This window comes from Lissotriton helveticus, chromosome 3_1 (assembly GCF_964261635.1).
Source record: "Lissotriton helveticus chromosome 3_1, aLisHel1.1, whole genome shotgun sequence".
NCBI lineage: Eukaryota > Metazoa > Chordata > Amphibia > Caudata > Salamandridae > Lissotriton > Lissotriton helveticus.
The window spans coordinates 1,314,371,714-1,314,397,786 of record NC_136061.1 but is presented as its reverse complement, the minus strand read 5'-3'; the positions used below and the strand labels follow the sequence as shown (position 1 = coordinate 1,314,397,786).

The 26,073-nt window shown below is 48.5% G+C and overlaps 1 protein-coding gene across 6 annotated transcripts in view; it reads right to left on the bottom strand.

Moving 5' to 3' along the window:
• The window catches only part of PRDM10 (PR/SET domain 10), a 1,331,210-nt gene that overhangs the window by 667,229 nt on the left and 637,908 nt on the right, over positions 1 to 26,073 (bottom strand). For all 6 annotated transcript variants that reach the window (XM_078681965.1, XM_078681964.1, XM_078681969.1 and 3 more), the window contains 2 exons: positions 8,650 to 8,767; positions 6,023 to 6,152 (listed from right to left, as the gene is read on the bottom strand). In XM_078681965.1, the coding sequence (XP_078538091.1) occupies positions 6,023 to 6,152; positions 8,650 to 8,767 (248 nt within the window). The remainder of the gene's footprint in view (positions 1 to 6,022; positions 6,153 to 8,649; positions 8,768 to 26,073) is intronic.

The window sequence follows — 26,073 nt, the reverse complement described above, 5'->3', positions numbered from 1 at the left end:
CTTAATGTAAAGGGGCTAAATAACCCAATCAAACGGAGAGCTATTCTGTCATATTTAAAGAACTCGGTGCCTCGATCTGTATCCTACAAGAAACACACTTGTTGTCTAAAGATTGGCATAGAATGAGATCCCGGGCTTTTCCCCAGCAGCATTACTCCACTACTACGGACAAGTAAGCGGGGTAGCCATACTGGTTGCTAGACACTTCCAGGGCACAGTGGGTGATAAGGTGGCAGAGATTAAAGGCAGACTATTGGCACATAAGGTGAGTGTGGGTGTAAATGTAAATGTAAATGTAGTGTATTTTGTAAAGCGCACAGCTGCCCCAACGGGGCGTCCCTGCGCTGTATATAGCTGTGGAACCCTTCCTGGCTCTACATGTGAGATGCCCCTCCTCGGCACCCCCAAGGTGAAGCCAGGCATCCCAGTGTTGTAGGGGCCGTTGTGGAGATTAAGCAAGCTATTGCCCAGAGTTGCAGCGTGGGACCCATGATTAGAGTAGGCACAGAGGCGAGAATTATCGAGTCCGCGGACATTGAGCCCATGACCCTACCGCGTCGGGACTTGAACCCTGGTCCCGGGCCTGATCTCTGCTTCAGAGTCTGCTGCTCTAACCAGTGAGCCACACTTCTCTGGAACGACTATGGTTCTAGGGTCCCTCTATGTCCCTAACTCAGGCCAGGAAACCTTTCTCAAGGGCACACTGTCAGAACTTCTACGATCTCAGGATAAGCACGTTATCGTGGGAGGGGACCTCAACATTGTTATGGATTCAGAATTAGATAGGTTGTGCCACAGCTATGGCTTTACAGGGGCAATATCAACCGAGGGGAGGAAATGGATGTGTCAGAGGGGACTTCTGGATCTTTGGCGGGAAGCCCACCCTAGGAGCACACATTACTCTTTTTACTCACATGTACACCACACATACGCCAGGCTAGATCACTTTATTGGTTCCTCTGAACTTAATGCACTAGTAGATGAGGTGGACATTGTCCCAGCTGAGCTCTCCGACCATGACGCTGTCTCGGTGTCTCTCACGGTCCCTCACACTAAAACACCTAGAGGGAGGTGGCGATTAAGGGAATCCTTACTACACAGGAAAGTGGTGACCCAACAGCTGCATAAATGCATTACAGACTATCTCACAACAAATGACACACCTGACACACCTTTATCCACGTGATGGGGGGGCTCTTAAGGCGTTAGTGAGAGGGGAACTGATAGCGATCTCGGCAGTAGAAATCAGAGAACGAAAAGAAAAAAGGGATACACTACGGCCAACGTAGTGGAACTCGAAAGAGTGCATAGTCGCACGGGCGCTCCCAGGATATGGAGGCAACTAAAGGCGGTCAGGGCACAACTCTCAGGCCTAGACATTGATCGCGCTGTGTATGCGGCCCGGTGGCTTAAGCATACATATTACCTAGGCGGTGACAAATCAGGGCGTCTCCTCGCGAACAAACTCAGAGCTTGCATTCAACACTCCTAAATTGCCGCCCTCCATGGCGCTCGTGGGGAGAGGTTGGGGAGCGATGAACAGATGGCAGAGGCATTTAGGGACTTCTATGCAAAGACCGGACCATCGACACGGATGGGGAGGCCTACCTCCGCCATGCCGCGACTACGGCCATAAATGCATCGGGAGCAGCAGCATTTTGTGAAGGACTGCCTAAAGAAGCCAAAGTCAAATCCGTTGGTAAAAAACAGATCAGAGTAGTTCAAGAATTTTGCGATGATTGGCCTCGGGCGTGCTCTAACTGGGGGCTTCTGAGTCAGGGTCCTGTGGGCCCGCTCCACCACAAAGCAGCGGGAGAGGGTATCCGGGGGAAGCCAGCCCTCCAGCCACTGGGGCCGAAAGCGCTCCACGTTGTCCCCCTCACAGCGCTCTGGAAACCCCACAAAGGGTAAGTTGTTCCGCCGAGCCCGCCCTTCTGCGTCCTCGACCCGCATGGCCAAACCCTTCTGAATTCTTTCCATGGCTGCGACCTTCTTTTGAAGCACGGACACATCATCTTCCACCTCTGAAATGCGGGTCTCTGCGCCGGTGATTCTCTCCACCACATTCCGCAGGTCCTAGCGGAGCAGCGTAACATCCGCTCTCACCGCCCTGATCTTGGCGTCCAACATATCCTGGGACTGCGTTATCGCCGCCAACAATGCCACGTTGTCGGCTGCCGGATTTTGCGAGCCCGCAGCGCCAATCGCCTGACTCGCCTCCGTAAATTTGTCGAGGGTCCCCTGCTTGGAATGGCCGCCTCCAGGGCGATCCCGCATCATCGTGGCTGCTTTAGGAGTTGCCGGCAATCGGCCTCTCCTACTTCAACAACTGTCTCCACTGGCAAGTCCCGGGTCAGGTAGGGCGACAAGTAAGTCAACAGGCCCTCATCCGCCATCCGCAGGCTGTTTGGACTCTGCGCGCGGGCACACCTGAGCAGAATCTCGGCCACAGCAGCGCTGGACCAGCTGCGAGGGCCACGGACCCCACCGCCGGGCCCTCCCGGCTAGGAGATCAAGGCCCGCCGGCCCCAGCTGCAATCCCAGGTGGCCCCCTCACAAGCACCACTCCACTGGTCTCGGGGCTCCGCAGTCCCACACCGGGGCTCGATCTGGCCCCCGAACCCAACCACCGGGTGACGGCATCGTTGTCCAGGGGGATGATTGCGGAGGGGAGGGGGGAGGAAGGGCCAACGCACCCCACTGGCCCCCACCGCTCACCGCAGCAGTAAGTCGTCGCCGTTCCCGCCAGGCAGCCACACCCAGCACAGCCAGTCCACAGGGGGGGGCACTCAGACAACGCCCCACACCAGGTGCTCTAGCAAGCAAAGGCGTTGCAGGCCTATACTTCTCCCCAGACCACTCGAAAAAGCGCACTGCGCCTCAAAATGGTGGCCGCTGCCACCAGGCCGCCTCAGAGTGGGGCCCCCTTCCGTCCTTCGCGGGCGCGGTCACGCCCAATCCACGGCCTCCGATGCAACGCCGACCCCACTCCAGCCAGGATCTCAGGCACGCTCAGCCCCGTGTGTAGAGGAGCGAGCCGCTTACCGCTGTGTCCGCTTTACCGCCCCTCACTCGCCGCCAAGCTGGTGCCACTCGCCGGGCCTCGCGAAAATCGAGGCCCCGGCTTCTAGCTCCGGAAGTCCCACAGGCCGCTCCCCTCTTCCAGGGCTCCGCACGTCACTCTGAGCCCTTGATATCGCCGCCGCCACCGGACAGTTCCCCCGGAGCGGGCGACCCCGCAAGAGAAAGCAGCGCCCTCAAAGATGCTCAAGGCAAGGATATTACTGCAGGATATGCGGTGGCTGGTCGGTGCTCGCGCTCTACACGACCGCCATCGTTGCCAGCTAGGCCACGCCCCATACATTTTTATTTTAATCAGAAGCTTTTCTAAATTAGTTTTAAATTCTAAAAGACATAGAAATATGCTTAACTCTAGCATATCATTTTGTCTTTATCTCCTTATGTGTGGTCTCTTTTTATCAGCATTTTACTAGAACCCACCTGTCGCCTATAATATATTGTGTTTGTTGTCCCTGCGCTTCTCCAACAAAACAAGTAAAAGACACCAACCTAATTTTCAGCCTCCAATTTCAAATTCATCCTTATTTAAAGAACGTTGTAAATTTTCAATTTTAGACTTTGTATCCTTATTTATATACATTCTACTAATCTGCTAATAATAGTTAATTTCCCAAACAGGGGTGCACGGATCACAGGTTAAGAAGCACTGTATTAACCTTTTTTTTATATCATTATCAAATTAATTTAACTATAATAAATTAGATAGAGATTCTTTTTTAAAGATTAGCTTTAAAAAACAACACCTTATGTACAATGTTTATATTTACTTAATATGTATTGAATTTCACAAAAACATTATGTATAGAATTTATTGAAATGAATTTTATTTTTGCTTCAAACAATTAGTTACATTTTTAATGAAAAAGGTTATTGAAATATTTTACCATTAAATAATATATATTTTTAATTAATATATATATATATATATATATATATATATATATATATATATATATATATATATATATATATATATATATTTTTTTTTTTTTTTTTAACATTCAGGTTAATTTATGTATATTTTTAAAAAAGCAAAATATTGATGGGGTTCTATTTTAAGTCCTTGCATCCATTATTTTCTATGGGAGGGTGTTAGAATATCAATGGGTGGCTACAGTAACTTGCACTCGTAAATTTGACTCCTCTTTGTTGCAGGGAATGTAAGATTAGCCTTTTGTTTTTTTAAAGATCTGTTTATTGATCCGTAAAGTACACATACAAGTGTGCATCTACCAGAAAATAACCCCTAACATTATCAACTGTGCCCAACAACAGGCTGCAGTGATCTCAAAATAGGATTGTGCAGTTTCAATGAATCGCTTTATAGCTTGCATCATTCTGGGTAACATTGCACTGAGTAAGTCAACACTTTTGAATAACTTTACACTCATAAATGGTGAATAGCCAACAGTATGTAAAGTTACTCAAAATTGTAAAAGAAAACTAACAGGAAGATTTACTCATGTGTAAGTTTACCTTTGTGAATAGGCCCCTTAATGTCCTGACATTTAGAGAGTGTGTCCTGAGACAAAGATAACAGGAATCATATGAGCTGGTCCCACTCAAGCCTTCCGTTTATGCCTTCGTTCCAGTGAATGTTGCACTATTCCTGAATTATGTACTCCAACAATGCTGCAACAGTTTTTCATAACAAGATCGCTTCCCTGCCGAAGGACACTGCTAAAGACGTCCAAACCATGGGGTTACCGAATAAGCAACATGCAAGGTGTCAACTTGCCAGCCAGCTGGTTTGATGAAACGAAACTCATCATGTGTAGCTATATAGTGCTCATGGGTTCAAGACCTTAGACACAGAAGGTATTATCTTGCCCCATGCAAAGCCCTCCTCCTCGCAGCTCCCCCTTTCAAGCAGAGTCTAGCATCTTTGGATGCGGAGGATCAGGAGTCCTTAGTGTAGCGGATTTTTTAATGAGACGCTCTGGATTTTTTAATGAGACGCTCTGGAGTAATCACCCAATCAAATGGTGCCATATAGTTCAGGATAATGAAGCAGTAATTAGAGGTAGGTAATAGAATGAGGGTACAGCCAACAACAGGAACTGTGTTATTAGAGGAATTGGTGGTTTAACTTTCAGCATGTGTGCTTGATATGCCCCCATTCCTAAAGGACTTATTGCACCACTCCTTGCACTGGTAGCACAGCCTCACAGAAGGCGAGCGGCACCATCTGCCTGATTCTCTTCTGCACAGGCCAGCAGTGGATAAGGCCTAGTTATTAATGATGGCTACACAGCAACAGCAAAGACTTCATCATATTCAACTACCCGGCTGTTTGGCACTCGGGGTCTGTGCCAAGGCCTCACACTTTTTCCCTGTGCCGCTCTATGTCATGACCAACCCTGCCTTTGTCTTCAGGTCTGGGCATGTGCATGGTAGTCACGGCTCTGTGCCTCAAGCACAGGGTAAATAACCATCCTGGAGCAAAACGTGCACAGCTGTACTGCAGGTCCTACTTTCAAGCCGGCCCCAGCAGCCTCAGATGCCAGGATCAGAGAGGACCTCTGTATCAGGGTTTTGTAATGAGGATCTTATCTCTGAAATTGTCAAACCATCAAGTAGCACAGGGTCATTCAGTATCGCACAGGGTAGCAAGAAATGTCAGCTAGAAGCCTCAGAGTAAAACAAGCACCACGAAAATTAACAGATTATGAAGTGCACTGGAGAACCTGAATTTCATCATATTTATTCAATACACCGGTCAGCCGGGACTCCTCCTGTAGAAGTTATTATGTGTTAGAAAAACTTACCTGTTGTGTGAGAGAAAAGCCTGACTGCTGTTGCCTTTGTTTTTTTTCTGTTCAGTGCACATTTATCCTTGGCTACATCAAAGGAAATGATCTGTTGAACATGTAGGCAGAAAATTAAGCTAATCTGTTCACTTTAATGATGTGTCTGTTTTGGTGCCGTCCTTCATAAATACCTGTGCTCCCCCAAGGGATTTGTCTCCATTTTCATTAGTCAATTCTAGACGCATAAATTTTGGTGGACGCCCTGGTCGCCGTCCAGGCCCAAAGCGCCTCTTAGCTCTTCCACGACCTCGGCCCCTCGGTCTGCAGAACACAATATGCACAAAGTTAGTTTTTCTCATCCATTTAAATCTGGCATAAGACTAAATTGCAAGGTTTTTTGCCTCAGAATTGATAAGCTGCCACACAAACTACAAAAAACAAGATACAAAACATGTGATAATCAAGCCAATCAGTTGCATACGATATGCATTGTGATTACCAAAGCTGGATCTCTCTGTCCCATTTTAAATACATGAAAAATAAAACCTAGTTTTCATGTTTTTAAAATCGTCAAAATTTAAGCCATTAAACATATTTGCTATAGCAATATGTCATGGTTTCCATCCAATGCCAATTCAATATTTGGCTGGCATTTGTACGGAGAAAAGACTGGCTTAGCCTAATAGAAAGAAAGTGCACATCAACAGATGTAAACTCCCACTTTAGGGCCCAACATAATTAAACAAGCATATTCATGCACTCAAAAAAAATAATTCAGAAAAATCTCTCTTTCTAGTTTTTAAGAGTTTTAGAACTAAGAGTTAGAGCTGTGTATGGGGACTGTAGGAAGCTGGTTCTGTATATACTATACCAAAGTGAGGTATAGTATGTGCAGAGTCCAGTGGAACCCCAAAAGTAGGCAGAGGTAAAGTGTAGCCATTATGGTGCTGTGGAATTCGTAATGACAAGCTTCCAGCACCATATACTTTTAATGGCAGAACTGCTCTTACAATGTCTAAGAATGGACATAGACACTGTAGGGTTATAGGCCTCGTGCATCTGTACCATCACCACTTGTATAGTGCACCCAGCTAGAGGGGTGGCTGACCTATGCCAGGGCAATGGGTTGTAGGCATGGCACACAGGGATGTGTACCATGATGACCCTTCACTTTGTTCTGCACCAACACACGAAGCCTGCAAAGGCAGTGTGTATGTGTAAAGGTACAGGGCCTCTAAGGGTGGCAAAATAAGTGCTGCAGCCCTTACAGGCCTTCCCTGCTCACAGTGCCCTGGGTACCCATGGTACCATTTACCAAGCGGCTGACCTGTGGCTAGAGATGCCAATTTGGTTAGTTTTGGGGAAAGAACACAGGCCCTGGGAACCTGATTGGTAGGGACCCAGGACACATCAAGACCAAGTGCATCAGTAGTCAAGCAAAAAGTGGGGGGTTACTGCAACAGAAACCCACTTTCCTACATGGACCCAATGGAGTACAGTTTTATTACCTTGAAATCAGCAATGATTACCAGACAAACTGGTGTCTAGGACCACGATGGCCTTTTCTCAAAAGTTGTGACTCCTTTTCACATTTCACAATCCATCACCCTCCCAAAATTCTCTATTCCAACTTACCGCTTAAAAAGGGCTGGACCCCAAGTGAGCTTTAAGCTTCTACATCAATCGTACCTGAGACCACTGGATAGACGATCAGCTTTTTGTGAGGTCCAAAGGGAAGGGCATTTTGCCCATTCAGTTTTGTTGGACCTTATGGTCCGAGTTCATGCCACAAACCCTCTACCTTTGAGAGGTACTGCTTTATTGTCTATTAGAAAGGTGAGGAATCTTAGGTTAGAAGTATCCATCAGAAGAACAAGTTAGTTACCTTTGGTAATGCTCTTTCTGGTGGATACTCTATCTAACCACAGATTCTCACTGCTTTTACCATCTAAAAAGGTCCTAGTACCGACAACTGTTTTATGCTCCACATCCAAATGTATGGAAAGTCTCAAACAAGAAACTGGCATAGGCGAGCTGGGGCGGCGCTTATATCTGGCTCCGCTCCATCACTTCCGGGGTGAAATGAGGCCAACGTGGAACCGTACAGTGCCACCTAGTGGAACACAGGAGCATGGCTGTAAAACGTCCAGATCCAGTCTGGCACATAGGGAATATTCTAAAGTTGAGGATTATGCGACAGAAGTATCCTCTAGAAAAGCATCTATTTGAGCACATCTTAAGATACCTAGCTGTGAAAAGACTTCATTAAGCTTTCATCTTTAAAGAGGCCATCCAGAGAATAACACCACGATAGATCTCAAAACCCTAGATGACAAAAATCAAATGGAAAAAACTTTCTAAAATACATACTATTACTGACTGTTAGAGATGCAGGATGTTTTTTCTCTGTATCTGATAACACGTTTAAGAATTCTGTTAATGAAATGAAGAGTATAGAGAACCCCAACTCTGAGCACTTGGCTGAAAAGCCACAAAGCAGTTTTAAATGTTTTACCATTTAGTGGAAAAGGAGGATGTATGCTGGGTATGCAGAGAAATCACAGAAAAGGACTTGACTGCATGTTCTGAAGAATTCCTAGGCACAGTACTAGTCTAGCATTTTTCAGTTTAGTAGCTTCATAGACAAATCCCAACAATAGTTGGCCCCACCACGCACTTCATAGACATAAACTTCATATACAAGCCAACATAGTTGAAACAATAATAATAAACAGAAGAAACTCGGAAGCAGGTACAAATGTTAGAACCGTGTCACTTGACCTATCTGCTCAAGCAGTTACATAAGAAACATAGGTACCTGCTGAAGAATTCAATTTTTTCATCATGACTGTTAAGGTGCTGCTGGAGTTGCTCTGAGCTCATGAAGCGACGATTACATTCATAACAGGGCCAGTTCTTCTCTTGCTCCCGGAGAACTGCAAGAAAGAGAAGTGGGATATGCTTGAGAATTTGCAGTTGTGGTCATGATTTGAGGGAGGGTTCTATGGTGTTGACAGCCATGCAATGATTGATTGTGTGTGGTCAATGTAAGCATACTCTGTAGGAGGGGCTTCAGTGAAAGTAATATAGCTGTGGCTGTGCTCAGAAGCCCCAATCTCCACACCCTCAAAAACATCTTATTGGCATCATAGTTAACCGTTGCCCTTCCTCACTTGTAGGTTCTCCAAGTTTTCTTATTTTCCTGCAAATACGGTCAGTATTTAAAAAGACGGGCCCCCATCCTTGCTTCGTGTTCCTTTCTAAAACCACATAAAATTACTGTAATGACACAGCTTCATGTTTGCCTGTTACAGGGAAAAGGAACACTCACTCCAACCGCATGTATAAATTAGAAAAAACACAACTCAATAGCAACTAATAGACTGTGACCGTGGCTAAAGAAACAGTGTTTATATTAGTCAGAAAGTACCAGAGTGAGGGAAAAGCGCATTTATTGTACCAAGCCATTAGAAATGTAAATAAATACCATTGAAAAATAGATGTAAAGATGCACATACAGACTCTACAAGTCTGGGAACATATGAAAGAAAAAATATAGATTTGGAATGTATTTGTTTTATTTAATACTTTTTTTATAGCACTACTTCACCAAATGGTATAAGTGCGCTTGACATATACCATTAGTCACAAGAGAACATATTTGAACAAACATTAGCAAGATGAATACTTTGAAAAACAGTACGGTAGGGGCGTGTCTTGGCATCCGAGTAAGATAGCGACTCCTTTTGAGCTTCCCAAAGCGCTCCACACCGTGCTGCTACAAAATTACCTCCGGAGACCTGCCTGGCCCAGATTGCCTACCTACGTTCAATGCTTGTCTTCCTCATCCCAGAGGCAGCTACCAACAGATGAGCACGTTCTTCTGAGACAAGCTTTTGCCCCAAGGCCTGTTGACCATGTGAGTCGAAATGGCGCAGCGGCCAGGGTGCCTGACTCCGGACTTCACGGTTTGATCCCCGGTGCTGGCGGCAGGTTAGCCCAGCACTATGGGACTCTGGACAATAGCTCGCTTAATCTTTCCGACGGCCCCCAGAGCCGGGACACCACTTTGGAGGTAGCTGTGCGCTTTACAAATGCTGGTATTTCATTATTTCATTTGATGTGATTTGACATCGCAGAAGGGGCAGATGCCCTGGAGAGACGCATCGGAGCCCGGGAATGGTTTTCGGCTTAGAGGTCTCCTGCCCGCAGGAGATGTACGGCGCGCCCAGTGAGAAGGCGGCATGTCGCTGAAATCGTGTCTCCGGACTTTGGGATCTGGAGAGCGAATTGAGAGGGCCACCAGGTACCATTTGCCCTAACATGATTCCCAATGGAGCAGCTCCCTGCGATTCACACAGTGTTAACCGGCGTCTCCTCAGCCGCCCCCTTCCATTACAGCCAACAATCATACTTATCTTTTAAAAGCTGAAGTTTAGGGCATCAGAAAGGACCTTAAAGACCTCACTCTCAGGATATCAATGTGAGGGGCAGAATTGGGTTGACTGATGACCGTATCTCAGGTCAAAACAAACATCTAAGAAAAACCGATACTGTGGTAGCAGAAGAAGCACCCATAGGATTTTTTGCCTCCCTGAGGATGAATCCCCTTCAGTGATTGCTCTTCTTGAAAACTTGCTCCTGTAAGTCCTCTGAATATTGTTTGAAAGATGCTTTGAATTGGAGTGTGCACACCGGGCACTCACCCATAAACCTAAGAATGCTATACCTCCTCATGTGTTAATCTTCAAATTACTTTGTTATCAACATACTGAAATTATCCGAGCACGCATGAGGAAAATCAAGTTATTTCAATGGCGAGGCACCAGATCTCCATTTCTCAAGATTTCGCTGGAGATACTGTCATCAAGAAGAAGATTTTCTTGGCACTTAGGAAAATTCTTTCAGAGCGAGCGATCCAGCACGCCTTTATGGGGCCATCTACGTTCAGGAATGTCTACAAAGGTCAAACCCACATCTTTTCGGACCCAACAGAGCTGGAAACTTTCCTTAATAATATCTTTGAATCTGTATAGGTTGACAGTAAAGATAAACTTGGTTGACAGTGATAATAAAGTGCTTCCCTACCGTTTGCAAACTTTGACTTGGGATCTGTCAAGAAGATGATTGTACTGTCCCTAGTGTATATTCTCATGCCTTAGAGTTTTTTGAAGTCTTGACCAAGAGCACACTCCACTGCCCAACTCACCTTCAGTCCAGCTTAAGTTGTTAATATGTTCTTTGTTGAAGATTCAGTTTGCCCGGGCGAGACTGGTCTTTATGCATGCTGTTAGCTAATATATTCCGTTGTTGCATTCTCTCTCATTAGTAACTTTGTTTTGGATCTATTGGGATGTCATGGCTAGTCAGCCGGTTCTTATAGAACCTGTCGGGCTGAGTGGGGGTGATTTCTTGGGGACAACTAAGTTACATTCATGCATCCTCACTCGGCTTAGCCTGTACCCCAGATCAATAGGTACAACGGATGATCACCATATAGTCTAACCCATTCTTGTAGAAGTTAGCTAGAGTTTCTACATTTTTTATATGGTAATTAACCACAATTTACATGTCTTACGGTGCGGTGAGAGTCGATCCGAGTGAGAGGTCATTGTATGCTGGAGTGTCTGATCGGCTGTCAGTAATGTCTGATAGTTCTCTTCTCCAGGCTTTACTGCTATATCTTTGGGCTCCCACGTTCTATTGAACTGAGGTTGGGGTTCAATCTACCCTAAGTGAGGACCTTCATATGAATAAATATGTATGTATGAATATGTTGGTCCTTCACACAGTAAAGTGTAACTGAAACGAACCCTATTTGCTGCTTCCGAGATTATAATGTTACAAATACTCATTCAACTCCACTACCTAACTGAATTTGGACGTAATCAGCGAGATACGAGCAGTAGTCTGTGTTCCGAATGCCCATTTACCTACTAGGTCAGCGTAACGACAAGAGACGTTAACCCAGTTAATCTGTTGTACTGAATGCACTTGGCTGCCTAATTATCTCTGTTCCGCATATATTGGTGTGGAGGGTTCCCACTCCACTTGCGCGTGAGCCCCACTGCTCAGATCACCTCATCTCGCCTCTTTGAGGCTCTTCTTCCTTGTAAGGAGACTACAAAATTTTAGATTCTCAATATGGTTCATCCCCCTCTTTTACTCTATGACATCTCCGATTCTTTCTTGTTCAGGGCCATGTATCGCTGCACTCAGTTTTCTGGTCGATAGCTAGGTCCCAATTACACCGTACACCAAATAGTACATTATGGTCTTTTAAAACAAGTTACTTACCTTAGGTAACAATATATCTGTAAGAGACATATATTATAGAGTCCTTACCTTAGAATTACTCCCAGGCGTCAGACTGGATACAGAGAATTTTTTCTCAGTAGTACCCCTATGCGCCGGTAGGTGGCGTCGGTCGACTCCACGTTTGTCATCGGTGTCGTGATCGCCGGGATGACATTGCGTAATCTACGTAGGTAGCGCATCTGCATGCCGACGTCAGTTCTTTTACACAACATTCCACACCAGAAGCGCAGAGCCATGCAAGACACTGATCACTGGTGCAAAAAACTAGGGCCCGGAAAAGGGAGTCCCGTTCTCTAGAAGTCGGTTCGCAGAATGGGGAGGATGGGTGAGGCGGTAAGGAATCTATAACTAATATATGTCTCTTGCAGATATATTGTTACCGAAGGTAAGTAACTTGCTCGTCCAAAAGAGACTATTAGCTATAGATTTATTACCTTAGAATAGATACCAGCAGTACCAACCCCAGAGGTGGGTCTGCAAACTTAGTTCACACCAGAAAGTCCTGGGGAACTGAACGGCCAAAGAAGCTGTCTCTCCGGACTGGACTATCCAGGCATTAATGTTTAGTGAACGTGTGCAATGATGCCTAAATGGCTGCCTTACAAAAGGGGGTGGTGATGGACGGAGCATCTGAATCAATCAAACACTCACACCCAGTCAAGAGATCTGGGTTTAATCCATCGCCGTTCTTTAGCCCACTCTGCCACCCCAGTTCAGACATGGCTATATGCAAATCAGTCTGACCCTGTGCCTCATGGGAACAGTCCAGCCCGAACTGCCAAGCCATGTCTTCCCTGGAGCGGAAACAAGCTTCCGAGGACCGATTTCTGGCATTCCAGCCGTCTTCAGCCCGGCTTGCTTGAATCCGGTCCTTGGATGCTTGATTCCTGTCTAGGAAAGACATGGCTTGGTAGTTCGGGCTGGACTGTTCCCACGAGGCACAGGGTCAAGGCTGATTTGCATATGGGGCGCTAGGTGGCGCCAAACCAAGATGGCCGCACGGTCGTGAGGCTCTCGCCCGATTGAGCACCCTATTCATCCTGAAGACCATCCTGACCGATGAACACTGCCTAGAAGGAGCACCATAGTGTTCGCGACATCCCCCCGCACACAGCGGTACCAGGACTGTCACGCTAACCCAGCCTACAGCTGTGATATCTGCTGGACACCTGAGGGCGGGCTGCCTGGCTGGTTCACGATCCGCTGCCCGGCCAGATCAACACGCCTGGAAAGACCGCGGCTTTGAGGCCTGTACGGGACCTGCACCTCCCGCCACGGGAGTGGAGAGCTGTGGATACGTGATCGCCGACGTAGTAAACCTTGCTGTCGGCGACCCCCGCTGCCCGGTGCGTTGCACTACGAGGAGGTGTGCAAAGGCGCGAACTGACACCATGATCGGCTGAGGGAGCGGAGGAGCCGTTAATCGAAGACGGGTGTGCGCTCAGATCCGAGCTGCCATATCGGGACCATCGACTTGGTGATCACCGCCCGCTCCTTGCCGTGGCGCTGTTTGGTTGGGGGACTCGGCGGAGGCTCGTAGCCCGGTGAGTGATCGGAAACCGCCCCTACGCCTGCTGGCTGTGCCCGACCCCGCCACTCGACTTAGAGGCCCACTATACCCTGCGGCTCCACGGCCTCTGCTCCGCTCTACCCACTAACGCCTCGCGTACATTTGCAACCCCCCGGACTGCCGAGTCAGGTCGGTGCCTGCTGCCCGGCCGGGACAGCCCACCAGGAAAGTCCGGTGCTTGTGGCCTGCGCCGAGCTTCTCTTCCCGCCGAGGGGACACGCGGAGAGACGGCGTCAGGCTGGGCGGGCTGAATAGCCGTTCATCGTGCCCTGTTAAACCTTGTCCCCACACTGCCTGACTGGGACGGCTGCTTGCCCGGTCTCACCCGCTCCCTGCTGTAGCTCTGCTGGTGGGGGGGCCCGAAGACCGCACGACTGGTTGCACGGACTCTCCGCAAAAACATCTACCTACTCACCTGCCTAGGCTCTCTTCCCCCCCCCCCCCCCCCCCCCCCCCAGCCCACGTCACCGAGGGACCCGGATTCGGACTGCGTAGGAAAGACACTGGACATAGCGCAGCGGGTACAGAGGTAGTCAAGGTGCTGACGTTACCGGGAGCCGACATCTTTGACGCTGGTGCGCCTTTTGGTATTGGGGCTGGACAACCGCCCAGGACCTCCTAACCTCTGGTACGTGCTGCCCCACGCCCTGGCTACCACCTCCCCTCTAACGTTGCCGCCGTCGAGGGAAGTGATGGGCCGCACCGACGCCAGGCAATCGAAGATCCCCTTCGAGGCCAAGAAACCGCCCAAGTCAAATGCTGGTGCGGAGAGGAGTCCTCCGTCACCTGAACCTCAGGAGGAGGACTGGAAAACCCTCCTATTAGGCATGAAGCAAAGCCTCACGTCCATCGACTCTAAAATGGACGCAATTAACTCCCGCATTGACAGCGTAGTCTCCAAACTAGAGCGCCACGACGGCCGTATCCAAGAGGCTGAAGACAGAATCTCTTCATTGGAGGACGGAGCCACATCCAGCTCCAAGCAGGCAACCCAGATGGACAAACTCCTTAAAATAATCGCCGATAAAAATGAAGATTTGGAAGCGAGGTCCCGCCGCAACAACGTCCGCGTCGTGGGCCTTGCAGAATCCACAAACACGGGGAAGATGGAGGTCTTCATGGAAAACCTGGTTGTCGAACTTTTCGGTAAGGAAGCCTTCTCCCCACATCTCATAGTTGAGCGTGCGCACAGGTCCCTAGCCGCGCGGTCCCCCCCGGGAGCCCAGCCGAGACCGATTATAGCACGATTCCTCAATTACAGAGACCATGACGCTGTGCTGCGATGTGCCAGAGAGCAGGGCCCAGTAAAATATGGCAACACTACTCTATCCTTCTACCCCGACTTCACCCCGTCGGTCCAAGACGCCAGACGTAAATTTGCTGGAGTCAAAAAGAAACTTCAAACTCTGGAGATCCCCCTACGCCATGCTTTACCCTGCCAAACTAAAAGTGTCCCTTCAAGGTAAACAACACTTCTTCCAAAACCCTCAGCAAGTGGAGGATTTTCTGAAGCAGCAGAGGAAGGAACAATCCCGAGAAGATATGGAGCGGCGACGCTCCAGGTCGCACACTCCAATGTCTCAACAAGACTGACTCTGTCCACAGATGCGTAACCCGCAGTGACTACCTTCGCTTGCTCCTTGACTTTTTGTAGCCGGAGGTCTCTCGGGGTCGACGGCTGCCTCCAGGCTTCCGAACTACCTCCTACATTGCATCTTGGACTACCAAACCCCTTATGCAGCCAGGGGTTTGTTGTAGGAGACCCAACTGATACTTCCTCCGGTGAGGTGCTAGCTCTATTGCTTATACATGTTGGTCTGATATATACCTAAGTGCTCGATCACCCACCTCCGTCCCGCACCTCTGGGCGGGTGAAAGTAGGGAGGTGGGAGGCTGGTCTGGTGCCCCTAGTTAGAACCCCCAATGGGTGATCCCCTGCAAGCCTCTCCCCTTCTGAGGGTGGGGGAGGGTATGTTAATGCTCTTCGTATTGATTTTCTTGGGATGTTGTGGGTGGGGGTGGGGTGTTTTTGCTCGGCTGGTTGGGGTTGCCGTAGTGGGTGGGGGAGGGTGGGATTATCACGCCAAGATATCTGAAGAACCTGTCACCTGCATTGTTTCTGGACTTCCGTATATGACAGGCCGCACTGGCTCTCGGCGTGAGGGTTTTTCTTTTTGTTTGGGATTGGTTAGGACTTACCCATGCACTGATGCTACAGTTATTGCACTGTCCTGTAAGTGGGGTAGGGTAGAGGGGACGGGTTTACGAACTGCTCTGGTCTGTGATCGTAACTCTGAATGTTTGATCTCGTTTGTTGCATATACCTGCCACGCTCTCTTATTATGGGTTAGATGGAAGACGTGAATGCTAGACTCCCTGCACTTAACTTTCAGCTGGTATCGTGGAATGTTAGAGGGTTGAATGACCCGAGAAAGAAAAGGCAGAAACTAGGCTGCCTAGACAGACACGAAATCTCTGTCGCCATGTTACAAGAAACACACCTCCCTCCGGATGGGCTTCCCCTCTTCGCTTCGAGATGGGCCTCCTGCAGGGTGTTTGCGTCCTATTCCAACTATTCCAGAGGTGTAGCTATACTTGTAAAGAAAGGATTGTGTTTTATTCCAGAAGGCACGGATGTGGATTCAGGAGGGAGGTATTGCATGGTCTGGGGTACACTGCATGCTCATCGCATACTCTTCGCCTGTTACTATGGCCCCAACATTGACGACCCAGAGACGCTCCTTACTATGTGGGGCAAGATCCAGTCGCTAGACATCGCCCACGTAATGTTGGGGGGAGACTTTAACACTGCTTTACAACCAGGGTTGGACAGGTCGCATCCACAACCAATGCACTACACCCACACCCAACGTACCTTGCAGGGCATAGTAGACGACCATCAATTAATAGACGCTTGGCGACACCTGAACCCCTCCCTGAAACATGGCACACACTTCTCAGCAGTGCACTCCACGTGGGCCAGGTTGGACTACGTTTTCCTGACTCCTGGCATGGCTCCCTGGATTGTGAAATCCCTACACCTAGCGCGCACGCTATCTGACCATGCTCCGGTCCTCCTTTCTCTCCGTATCCCCCTTGAAATTTCCCCGTACTTATCCTGGCGATTGAACCCAGCACACCTCACTGACACTGCTTTCAAGGCGGAATTGGAGCAGGACATTACAGACTTCTTTGATCGCAATATTGACTCCGTCTCTAGCATTGCCACGATATGGGAAGCATTTAAAGTCACGGTTCGGGGATGGTGCATATCAAAGGGTGGGGGTGTCCTTAAAGCCCTTAGAGGTTCACTACGACAGCTAGAAATTGAGATCAAGACACTGGAACGGGAGGTGGTTCAAAGTGGACAGGGTCAGGAAGCTAGGGTAAGACTTAGACACAAAATTGATGAATACACTATCCAAGCGGAGAGGGAATGCAAATTTCTGGGGAAACCATACACTGCGCGCATATACGGTGAAGGGGACAGACCGGGCAGGGCGCTCGCTTCGGCTGTGCGGCCACTGAGACACCACAATTATATTACCACCCTGATGGACGAGGAAAACGTCCCGCATAGAGATCTCCCCAGCCAACTCGATATCCTCACCACCCATTACAAGACTCTTTACTCCTTCCACCGACGTGAGGACCTTGATCTTGTTCCTACCTCGCGGACACAGCCATAGCCTGGTTGGGCCTGACCCAACAAAAATTCCTACACCATGAGCTAGAACTGGACGAAATCAAGGACGCCATAATGGGTATGAAATCGGGCAAGCCCCTGGCAGGATGGCCTACAGATAGATTTTTATAAGTCTTACATCCACGTTTTAGCTCCCATTCTGCATCGAGTATACTACACCGCCTTTGAGGAAGGCATGTTACCGTTTAGCATGAGAGAGGCCCTCATCACCTCCCTACTGAAACCAGGCAAGCCCCCCGAGCGGTGCGATTCGTATAGACCCCTCTCCCTGCTAAATGCAGACGTTAAAATATTGGCTAAGGTTTTGGCTACCCGCCTCAACCTCCTAATGGAACGACTGGTCCTCCTGGACCAGGCAGGCTTTATCCCAAATCGAGCCACATCTCATAATTTACGCACTCTGCAGGCAATCTTGCAAGACATCACTCCCAGGTGTGAGGCCGCGGTAGTTTTCCTGGATGCTACCAAAGCTTTTGATTCCCTGGAATGGGATTACCTATTTGCACTGCTGGAGCGCATGGGTACACCCTACAGTTTTATAGACTGGATTAAACTTCTTTATAATAAGCCTCACGCGGCGGTCTTGCTGAATGGATCTAGGTCCGACAACTTTGAGATACGCAGAGGTACCCGGCAAGGCTGCCCCCTTTCCCCGGCCCTCTTTGCGATTGCTATCGAACCCCTGACCGTCAAACTTAGACAACACCACAACCAGCGCTCTTTGAACTACCCTGAAAGGCAAATACTCGTCTCGCTATATGCGGACGACATGACCTTATATGTCCATGAGCCGAAGGAAAATCTGAACCCCCTCCTGCGAGAAGTCACTAAATACGGAGCTATCGCTGGGGTTCAAATCAACTGGTCAAAGTCAGCCTTATTCCCCCTTACGGATAAAACTATGCAGTTTCCTCTCGATTACCCACTAGTGTGGGAGGGAGACGAGATTAAATACCTGGGTATAACCATCACCAGAAACCGTGAGACCCTTATCAGGGCGAATTATGGCACCGTCCTGGACAAACTAACGGACACCGTCACTAAGTGGATTCATCTACCTCTCTCCATGGCGGGTCGCATCTCCCTGACCAAAATGGTCATACTCCCTAAACTACTGTATCTGTTCACGAACATCCCCTACAGTCCTGGGTCACATTTTTTCCGCGCCCTGGATTCCCAGGTGTCCAGACTGATTTGGGGTGGTAAACAAGCCAGATTGGGACTTTCGACGCTAATGCTGCCCTACCACCAAGGCGGGTTAGAGGTCCCTAACTTCCGCCTCTGTTTTGACTGTGCACAGGCTCACTTCGCGACCTACTGGCTCCGACCTCCGCCCTTCATGGCGCATCTTGCCGAAGAAGATGGTTATATGAGGCCTATTAGGCCATCGGGATATCTTTACACGGAATCCCGAGTGACCGATCGAGATCCCTCAACCGTTGACTGTACGGTGCAAGCCTGGCGCAGGATCGCGAATCGGGCGAACGTTACCTTTCTTTACTCCCCACTTATGACCATCGCGCACGACCCCAGACTGAGTGTCTCCTGCGAGGAACTAGGCCGCAAAATGCTTACTAGATTGGCACTCCATACTTGGGGTGACCTGTACGTACAGGGGGAGTTTCGCTCTTCTGCCCAACTGTTTGGGGATCAAGTCCCCTCGACCATGGACACATTTCTCTACGCACGATTGCGACAAGGCGTTAAGGCAGTCACTCCCGATTTCCCGAAGGAACCGGAAATCATGGCACCTTTACATACACTACTCCAAGCTACTGCCCCGAAACATGTTGTCTCCATGTTATATAAGTATGCGAACTCTGCCGCAACACCCCCTGCCCTTCGAACGCGCGCAGACTGGGATGGGGATCTAGATGCCCCACTCCCTGATGACCAGTGGGAATTGTGCTGCTCCCATACCAACTGAGTGAGTGACTGGTAATGCCCGCCTCAGACTACTACATTTTAAATTTTTGCACCGCCTTTACTACACCCCTGCTAAACTACACCGATTTGGCTTACGTGATAATGATAGATGCCTTCGCTGCAACCGCCCAGGTGCCCACTTCATGCATCTAGCGTGGACTTGCGGCTCAGTCGCCTCTTACTGGGTGGAGGTGTTCGGGGCCATGTCGGACATGGTGGAGATGGCAATCTCACCATGTCCGAGAATTGCCTTGCTGGGACTTCCCCCCCCCCCCCCCCCCCCCCCGTGCTCAAGAACAATCGGAAACTGTTTGCATTGGGGTTCCTCTTAGCAAACCGACAACTTGCCTGCAGATGGGGTCGGGGCCGCGCTCCCAAGTTTAAGGCCTGGTTAACCTCTATGACCACCTGGCAGGACCAATTACATAACTATGCAGATCTTTTACGACACAAGTCGCGTCCTATAGACATCTGGGGTCCGTTTACCGCATACTTACTCAGACATCAGTCCATAGATGACCCAGAACCAACCCCGCGCACGTCACCCGACCGCGTACCGGCTGCCGCCGTACCACAAGCATTGCCTGATACTAGGTCATGAAACACTGCGCGCCCCACCCCCATCTCCGAACACTCAATTCCTCTTGTTGACGCCCAGCACTTTGGCTGTACCTATACACCGGTGGTTTACCCTTGCATGACTACCTTACACAACAGAGGATAGCTACACTCTGCTACACCAGCAAGGACCCTAATTGGCGTGACCCGCTGATTCCTGTGTATCACCCCCCCTGCTCGTCAACCACTACCCGATAGCCATCTGACTAATATGTGACACTTCGCATTCGCCACCTTCACAGGCCGGGGCGCGGACCAGGCTCTAGTCTGCCCCCACCTCCATCATCTTGATTTCCTCGTCCACTGGCAGTAGGCACGCACCTCCATTATATTGAATACATGCAAAGAATGCAACGCAAGGGTACTTTGCGCTGACTGGTACTCTTCACCTCATACTTCGCACGGTGGTACTACTGGAGGTTGGGAAGTCTGTACTGATCCCTGATTTGTTTTTCAAGTTTAAGATTTACTGTAAAATGAGACCTCATTGGTCCACTGTTTATTTTCTCTATATTAATGAATAGCGAATACCGAACGCCTTACCAGCTTATGATATGCCTCCACGCGCCCGGCCCAGATGGGTTGAAGGCGACATGCTGTGTTACCTAAGATCTCCTCTGATGGAATTTTATTGCTTGGATATGATATTCTTTGAAAGCGCTGCCGGCCTGCTTGCCCCAGGTTGTAGGCACACTAGCTGTGTAACCCACCTGTTATCACAATAAAGGTCTTACCAAAAAAAAGAAAAAAAAGGCTGATTTGCATATAGCCATTGTCTGACCTAGGGTGGCGTGGAGTGCAAACAAACGATGGATTTAGGCCCAGATCTTTGTACTGGGGTGAATGTAAGACATTGTTCTACATTCTGTCCATCAACTGTGGTTTTTGCAATTTTCACCCCGAGTGGGCTGTGTATGCTCAGACGTGAGTCCCAGGCTCTCCACATCACTGGAGTCCAGCTATCCAGGCTGAAGAAGGCTGATAGCCAGAAACCGGTCCTTGGATGCTTGATTCCGGTCTAGGAAAGACATGGCTTGGTAGTTCGGGCTGGACTGTTCCCATGAGGCACAGGGTCAAGGCTGATTTGCATATAGCCATTGTCTGATCTAGGGTGGTGTGGAGTGCAAAAAAACGATGGATTTAGGCCCAGATCTTTGTACTGGGGTGAATGTAAGACATTGTTCTACATTCTGTCCATCAACTGTGGTTTTTGCAATTTTCACCCCGAGTGGGCTGGGTATGCTCAGACGTGAGTCCCAGGCTCTCCACATCACTGGAGTCAAGCTATCCAGGCTGAAAAAGGCTGATAGCCAGAAACCGGTCCTTGGATGCTTGATTCCGGTCTAGGAAAGACATGGCTTGGTAGTTCGGGCTGGACTGTTCCCATGAGGCACAGGTTCAAGGCTGATTTGCATATAGCCATTGTCTGACCTAGGGTGGTGTGGAGTGCAAAAAAACGATGGATTTAGGCCCAGATCTTTGTACTGGGGTGAATGTAAGAGATTGGTCTACATTCTGTCCATCAACTGTGGTTTTTGTAAATGGCTGCCTGGCACATGTCACTGAGGGGGACTCCATATCCCAAAGCAGTAGTGGCTGCCGTCGCAATGGTAGAATGGGCACAAGGTCCTACCGGAGACTCCTTTTTTGCCAAGGAATAACAAATTTTAATGCAAAGGACGGCCCATCAAGAGATGGTCTGGTTTTGCACGGCCCTACCTTTCCTGGCGCCCACAAAACCAACAAAGAGTTGATTGTCCACCCAAGATTGTTTTGTGCGATCTAGATAGAATGATAATGCACGTTTTGGATCCAGACGGTGGAGTCTTTCCTCCTCCTTGGAAGGATGCGGGCAGGAAGAAGGTGGGCAAAGTAATGGTCTGTCCTATGTGGAAAGAGGTAACCACTTTGGGAGAAAAGTAGGCCTAGTCCAAAGGACAACCTCAAATAACTTTATTGTATAGTTAATAAAAATCATTACAAAATATTGGATATCACAATGTTTAAAAAGCAGAAAGTTAACACCGCTGTATATGAGTTAAAATAATGTAAAAATAAAGCAGTCATTCAAGTTTTTAAATGTGAACATGTTGTTGGTTCAAGTCTTTGCCAACGATATTCGCTTTTTCTCAAAGTTGGCAATAAGTTTGTCTGCTCTGCAAATAAGTTGTGGGTCTACTGAGCATAGGATTTGTACAATCGCAGACCGGCAAGTGCGAATTCCAAGTTCCTTAAACTTGGCTTTTAACCAACTCCGACGTTCCTGAATCAGAACCGGGCAAATACAAATCAAATGGGTGAAATCCTGTCTTCCTGCGCCACATAGATCGCATTCCACACTTTCTTGGGGCTTCCATTTAGGTTGGTCAGCATTCGTTGGGAAGCTACCCAACCTTAAGTTGAGGTGTTTGCGTTTGATGAATGGTGAGAAAGCAAGGTCTAGGTAGGCTGCCGGTACAGGTTTTTTATAAGATTGGATTGTCATCCAAGCGTGGGTTCGATGACTGAAGGTTAGCTTATCGTTAAGCAACGAATGCCTGTTGGCCGCCTTCTGTACCACCTGTTTAAATGCCTGTACTGGAAGCTTGGTTTCCCAAAGTGCGACCAACTCAGTCGATTCTAATGACAATTTGAGGTATTTGGCATAGATGAAGTTGGAATGACTGTGGATTGTTTCCCACCTGGCACGATAGACTGCAATTTCCTGGTTCATCCAAACATCGAACCAAAATTTGACAGTCTCGTACTTTTTCAGCAACACTTGTGATTGTAAGCCAAATTCAAGTCTTACTTGTGCGGCTGATGCATTGCTTGGTAACGCAAATACACGCTTATAGATTTTCATTTGTACTTTATCTAAGAGTCGCGCGCTATTACCATGATGTAATACACTCCCGTAGGCTACTGTTGGGAGTAGCTTGGCTTTCATTACTGTTAGCAGGGGGGAAACCAGAGGTCCATTAAGTTTGGTCGCTAAGGTGCTAAAAGCATGCAATAGCGCCATGCCCTTTTTAGGTCTCGCCTTTTCCATTCCGAAGGAATGGGAAATGGAGAGAAGTCAAGTGCTCAAAATACTCGTGAAACCAAGGGCTTTTTGGTGCGGTTTTCTTTGAGTTCACGTGAATCACTTGACCAAAAAAGCACGCGCATCAGCCTCCCTCCATCCCTCCTACTTGCATTTTGTTCACCGCCGCCACCACATCAAAGGGCTTCTCCCAGCGTGTGCTCTGCGGCTTCTCCTCCCCTAATTATTCATGGCTGGCCGGTGGCCGGCCGTACTTTCAGTTTGCCGGCCGCTCTTGTTGTATATGTAGTTTTCTTTCAAACATTGCCATTTTTCCATTTTATCTCCCCTATTTTGTTAATAATGTCTCGTATTCACCCCTTTTCTCTCGCGGTATAATTGTTCTTATCCAGCGCGCTTCCATCTTTAGTTCTACGTTCTATTTCTTTTTATCTCCCAATGTTTGTGTGCTTTGTACGTTTTTTTGCTTCAAGTGTCTGTTTCTCTTTTTTTTGGTTCCCCTTTTCTAACTTAGACCGTTTCTGCCATGCGTACCTGAACCCTGATGGAAAACATCTGTGAAATACTGCACACTCCTAATTCATGGTTCAGACTCGCACACTCTTGCTTTCAATGTATTTATTACTCTGGAAGAAGCCGCGGTAACCACGCGTGCAACATTTGCAGAATTCAGGCGGGCATGTAGCTCCTTAGTGCCGGTTTGTTTTTCCAGGCGCCATATTTTCCCAACCCATGGTGTCACTAAGCTGTGTCGCAGGACGAGGTAGAGAGAGAGATGCAACACGCTGCAGACGTGCCACTTTATTGACTATAATTTTAAACATCTTTGCCAGTGTGACTTAAGCCGTTTATGGAGCTCAATGACGAGGGACGCATACATTCATATTACACCTACACAATGTACATTTTTCATTGCATGCTTCTGGACTGTGAGCCTCTGGCGGGATTTTAAGCCGACATACAGCAGTCGGTGTTCATTTTAACTGTAAGGGTTCATAGAGCGCGTGGGTGCAAAAGGCAGCTCTATAAGTTTTACATCGAAGGCTTTTTGTTTTATCCCCAAGGACTAGCACCGAAAGAGCTATGGCTTTTAGGCAACTAATAGTTGATCCCAACGGGTAACTCATTTTACATTGATAGCAGGAGCGGTCTGTGATGATTCGATATATAGCGTGACTTTTCGGTCCAGCAGCCCTCCTCATGAAATCCAATGACCGCTCACGCTGGTGAGGTCTTAGCCTGTGACATTTCAGGCTAGCCGCATCAGTCTTTGATGCTGTCGCGATAAAAATCCTGCGATAGACTCCTCCCCGGCCTCTGCTCGCGGCCTTGGCCCCGCCCAGCATGAATTAAAAAAGTGCAATTAACAATACCAATCGCTCAAACTTTCCTAATGCGAAAAGTTAAAAGTATGGGCATTGTAAATCACAAAACAAAAAAATAAAATGTCATTTAGAAAACCAATAGCTCAAACTTTCCTACTGCGAGACCTATTGGCAACGCCAGTACTTGTTTTCAATGCCGTTGAGATGCATAGAGAAATTGAGGCGCTTGTCCAGTTGTATCCCAAGATACTTATAACTTTACACCACTTCTAGCTTGACGTTATCTATCATGAAGGTTGGTGGTGCTTTGTGGCGTCGAGTTATAACCATGGTTTTTGTTTTTGTGCTGTTTATTTCTAGTAAATTCTGTTTTGTGTATCTGGACAGTTCTTGCAGTAAACGTTGCAAGCCTATTCTTGTCTGGCTTAGCAGCACCACATCGTCGGCGTAGGATAGATGTGTTACACGGAGGTTTCCTAGCCGCGGTGGATGAGCATTGGTCTGTTCCAGGCATACTGTTAGATCGGCCATGAATAAATTAAAGAGATGGGGGCCAACACACAGCCTTGCTTTAACCCATCAAAGGTACCAATCTTCGGGTTAATCGCTGTCCATTGTCAATCTTTACCTGCATCCAGGTGTTAGTGTACAGGTCGATGATTGACGTTAGGATTGAGTCTGGCAGGCCCTGCTGCTTCAATTTGACCCATAACAGTTTCCTGCTGACGCGGTCAAAGGCCGCCTTAAAGTCCACAAAACAAGTGTAAAGTTCCTGATGGTTTTGTAGACTTTTTTCGGCTATCAGGCACAGTGCCATTGCGTTTGCCAAAGTGCCAGTTCAGCGATGGAATCCTGTCTGATTTAAAGGGATTTTGTTGGGGAGGAGCCGCGCCGGCGACCAAGATGGCCGCTTGAGCATCGGCTCCGCCGGCCGCCACATCCTGACCGACTATCCGGCACATTATCCTGAACCCCGTCCCCACTATCGGGTGGGGGACCATCACCTGAGTCGCTAGGTGAAATTTGGGCTCGATCGACTGCTCTGGCACTTGAATATCATCGCCGGAAGAATTGGGGCCTGTGATCTCGGGGACCGGGACCACGGGTGTGATACCGTCCGGGGTGAAGTGCGACAACATCGGCTTCCAAGACCGGAAGAGGCCGGTCGGATCTCGCTTTGTCGTACCCGGGTGGCGACTGGAGCGTCCTTGCCCTCTCTATCCTATCCTGAGGCCAACCGTCACAAGACCCTTCTCCACTCGACTGAAGAGTGGTGGGTTTCTCCTGCCTTTGCGGTTGAGATGGCGTCACGAGACCTCGACAAGAACCTGCCGAAAGTCCAGAAATCGAATCGGCAGGTCCAGTCAAATCGCATCGATAAATATGCTGTCTCTAGGGGATCCCCGACTGATGCGAAACGGACCCCGACCGGGGGCCATGATGGAGACCCGGTTGGCGAAGATCCAACCATGAAGGAACTAATGGCCGCCATCAAAGGGGTTCAATCCTCTCTGGGGAAGATTGACACAAAACTGGACACGGTCACAATTGAGGTGGGTCTCATCAGGGCTGACCTCACCAAAACTTCTGAGAAGGTTAAGGACCTAGAGATAAAAACTGGGAGCCTCCTCAAGGATGTTTCGGAGCTTCAGAAGGTGGTGTGTGACCTTAAAGTGGCCCGACATCAATTTGATCGGAAACTTGATGAGTATGAAGGTCGGGCGCGCCGCAACAACGTCCGTATCCTGGGGGTT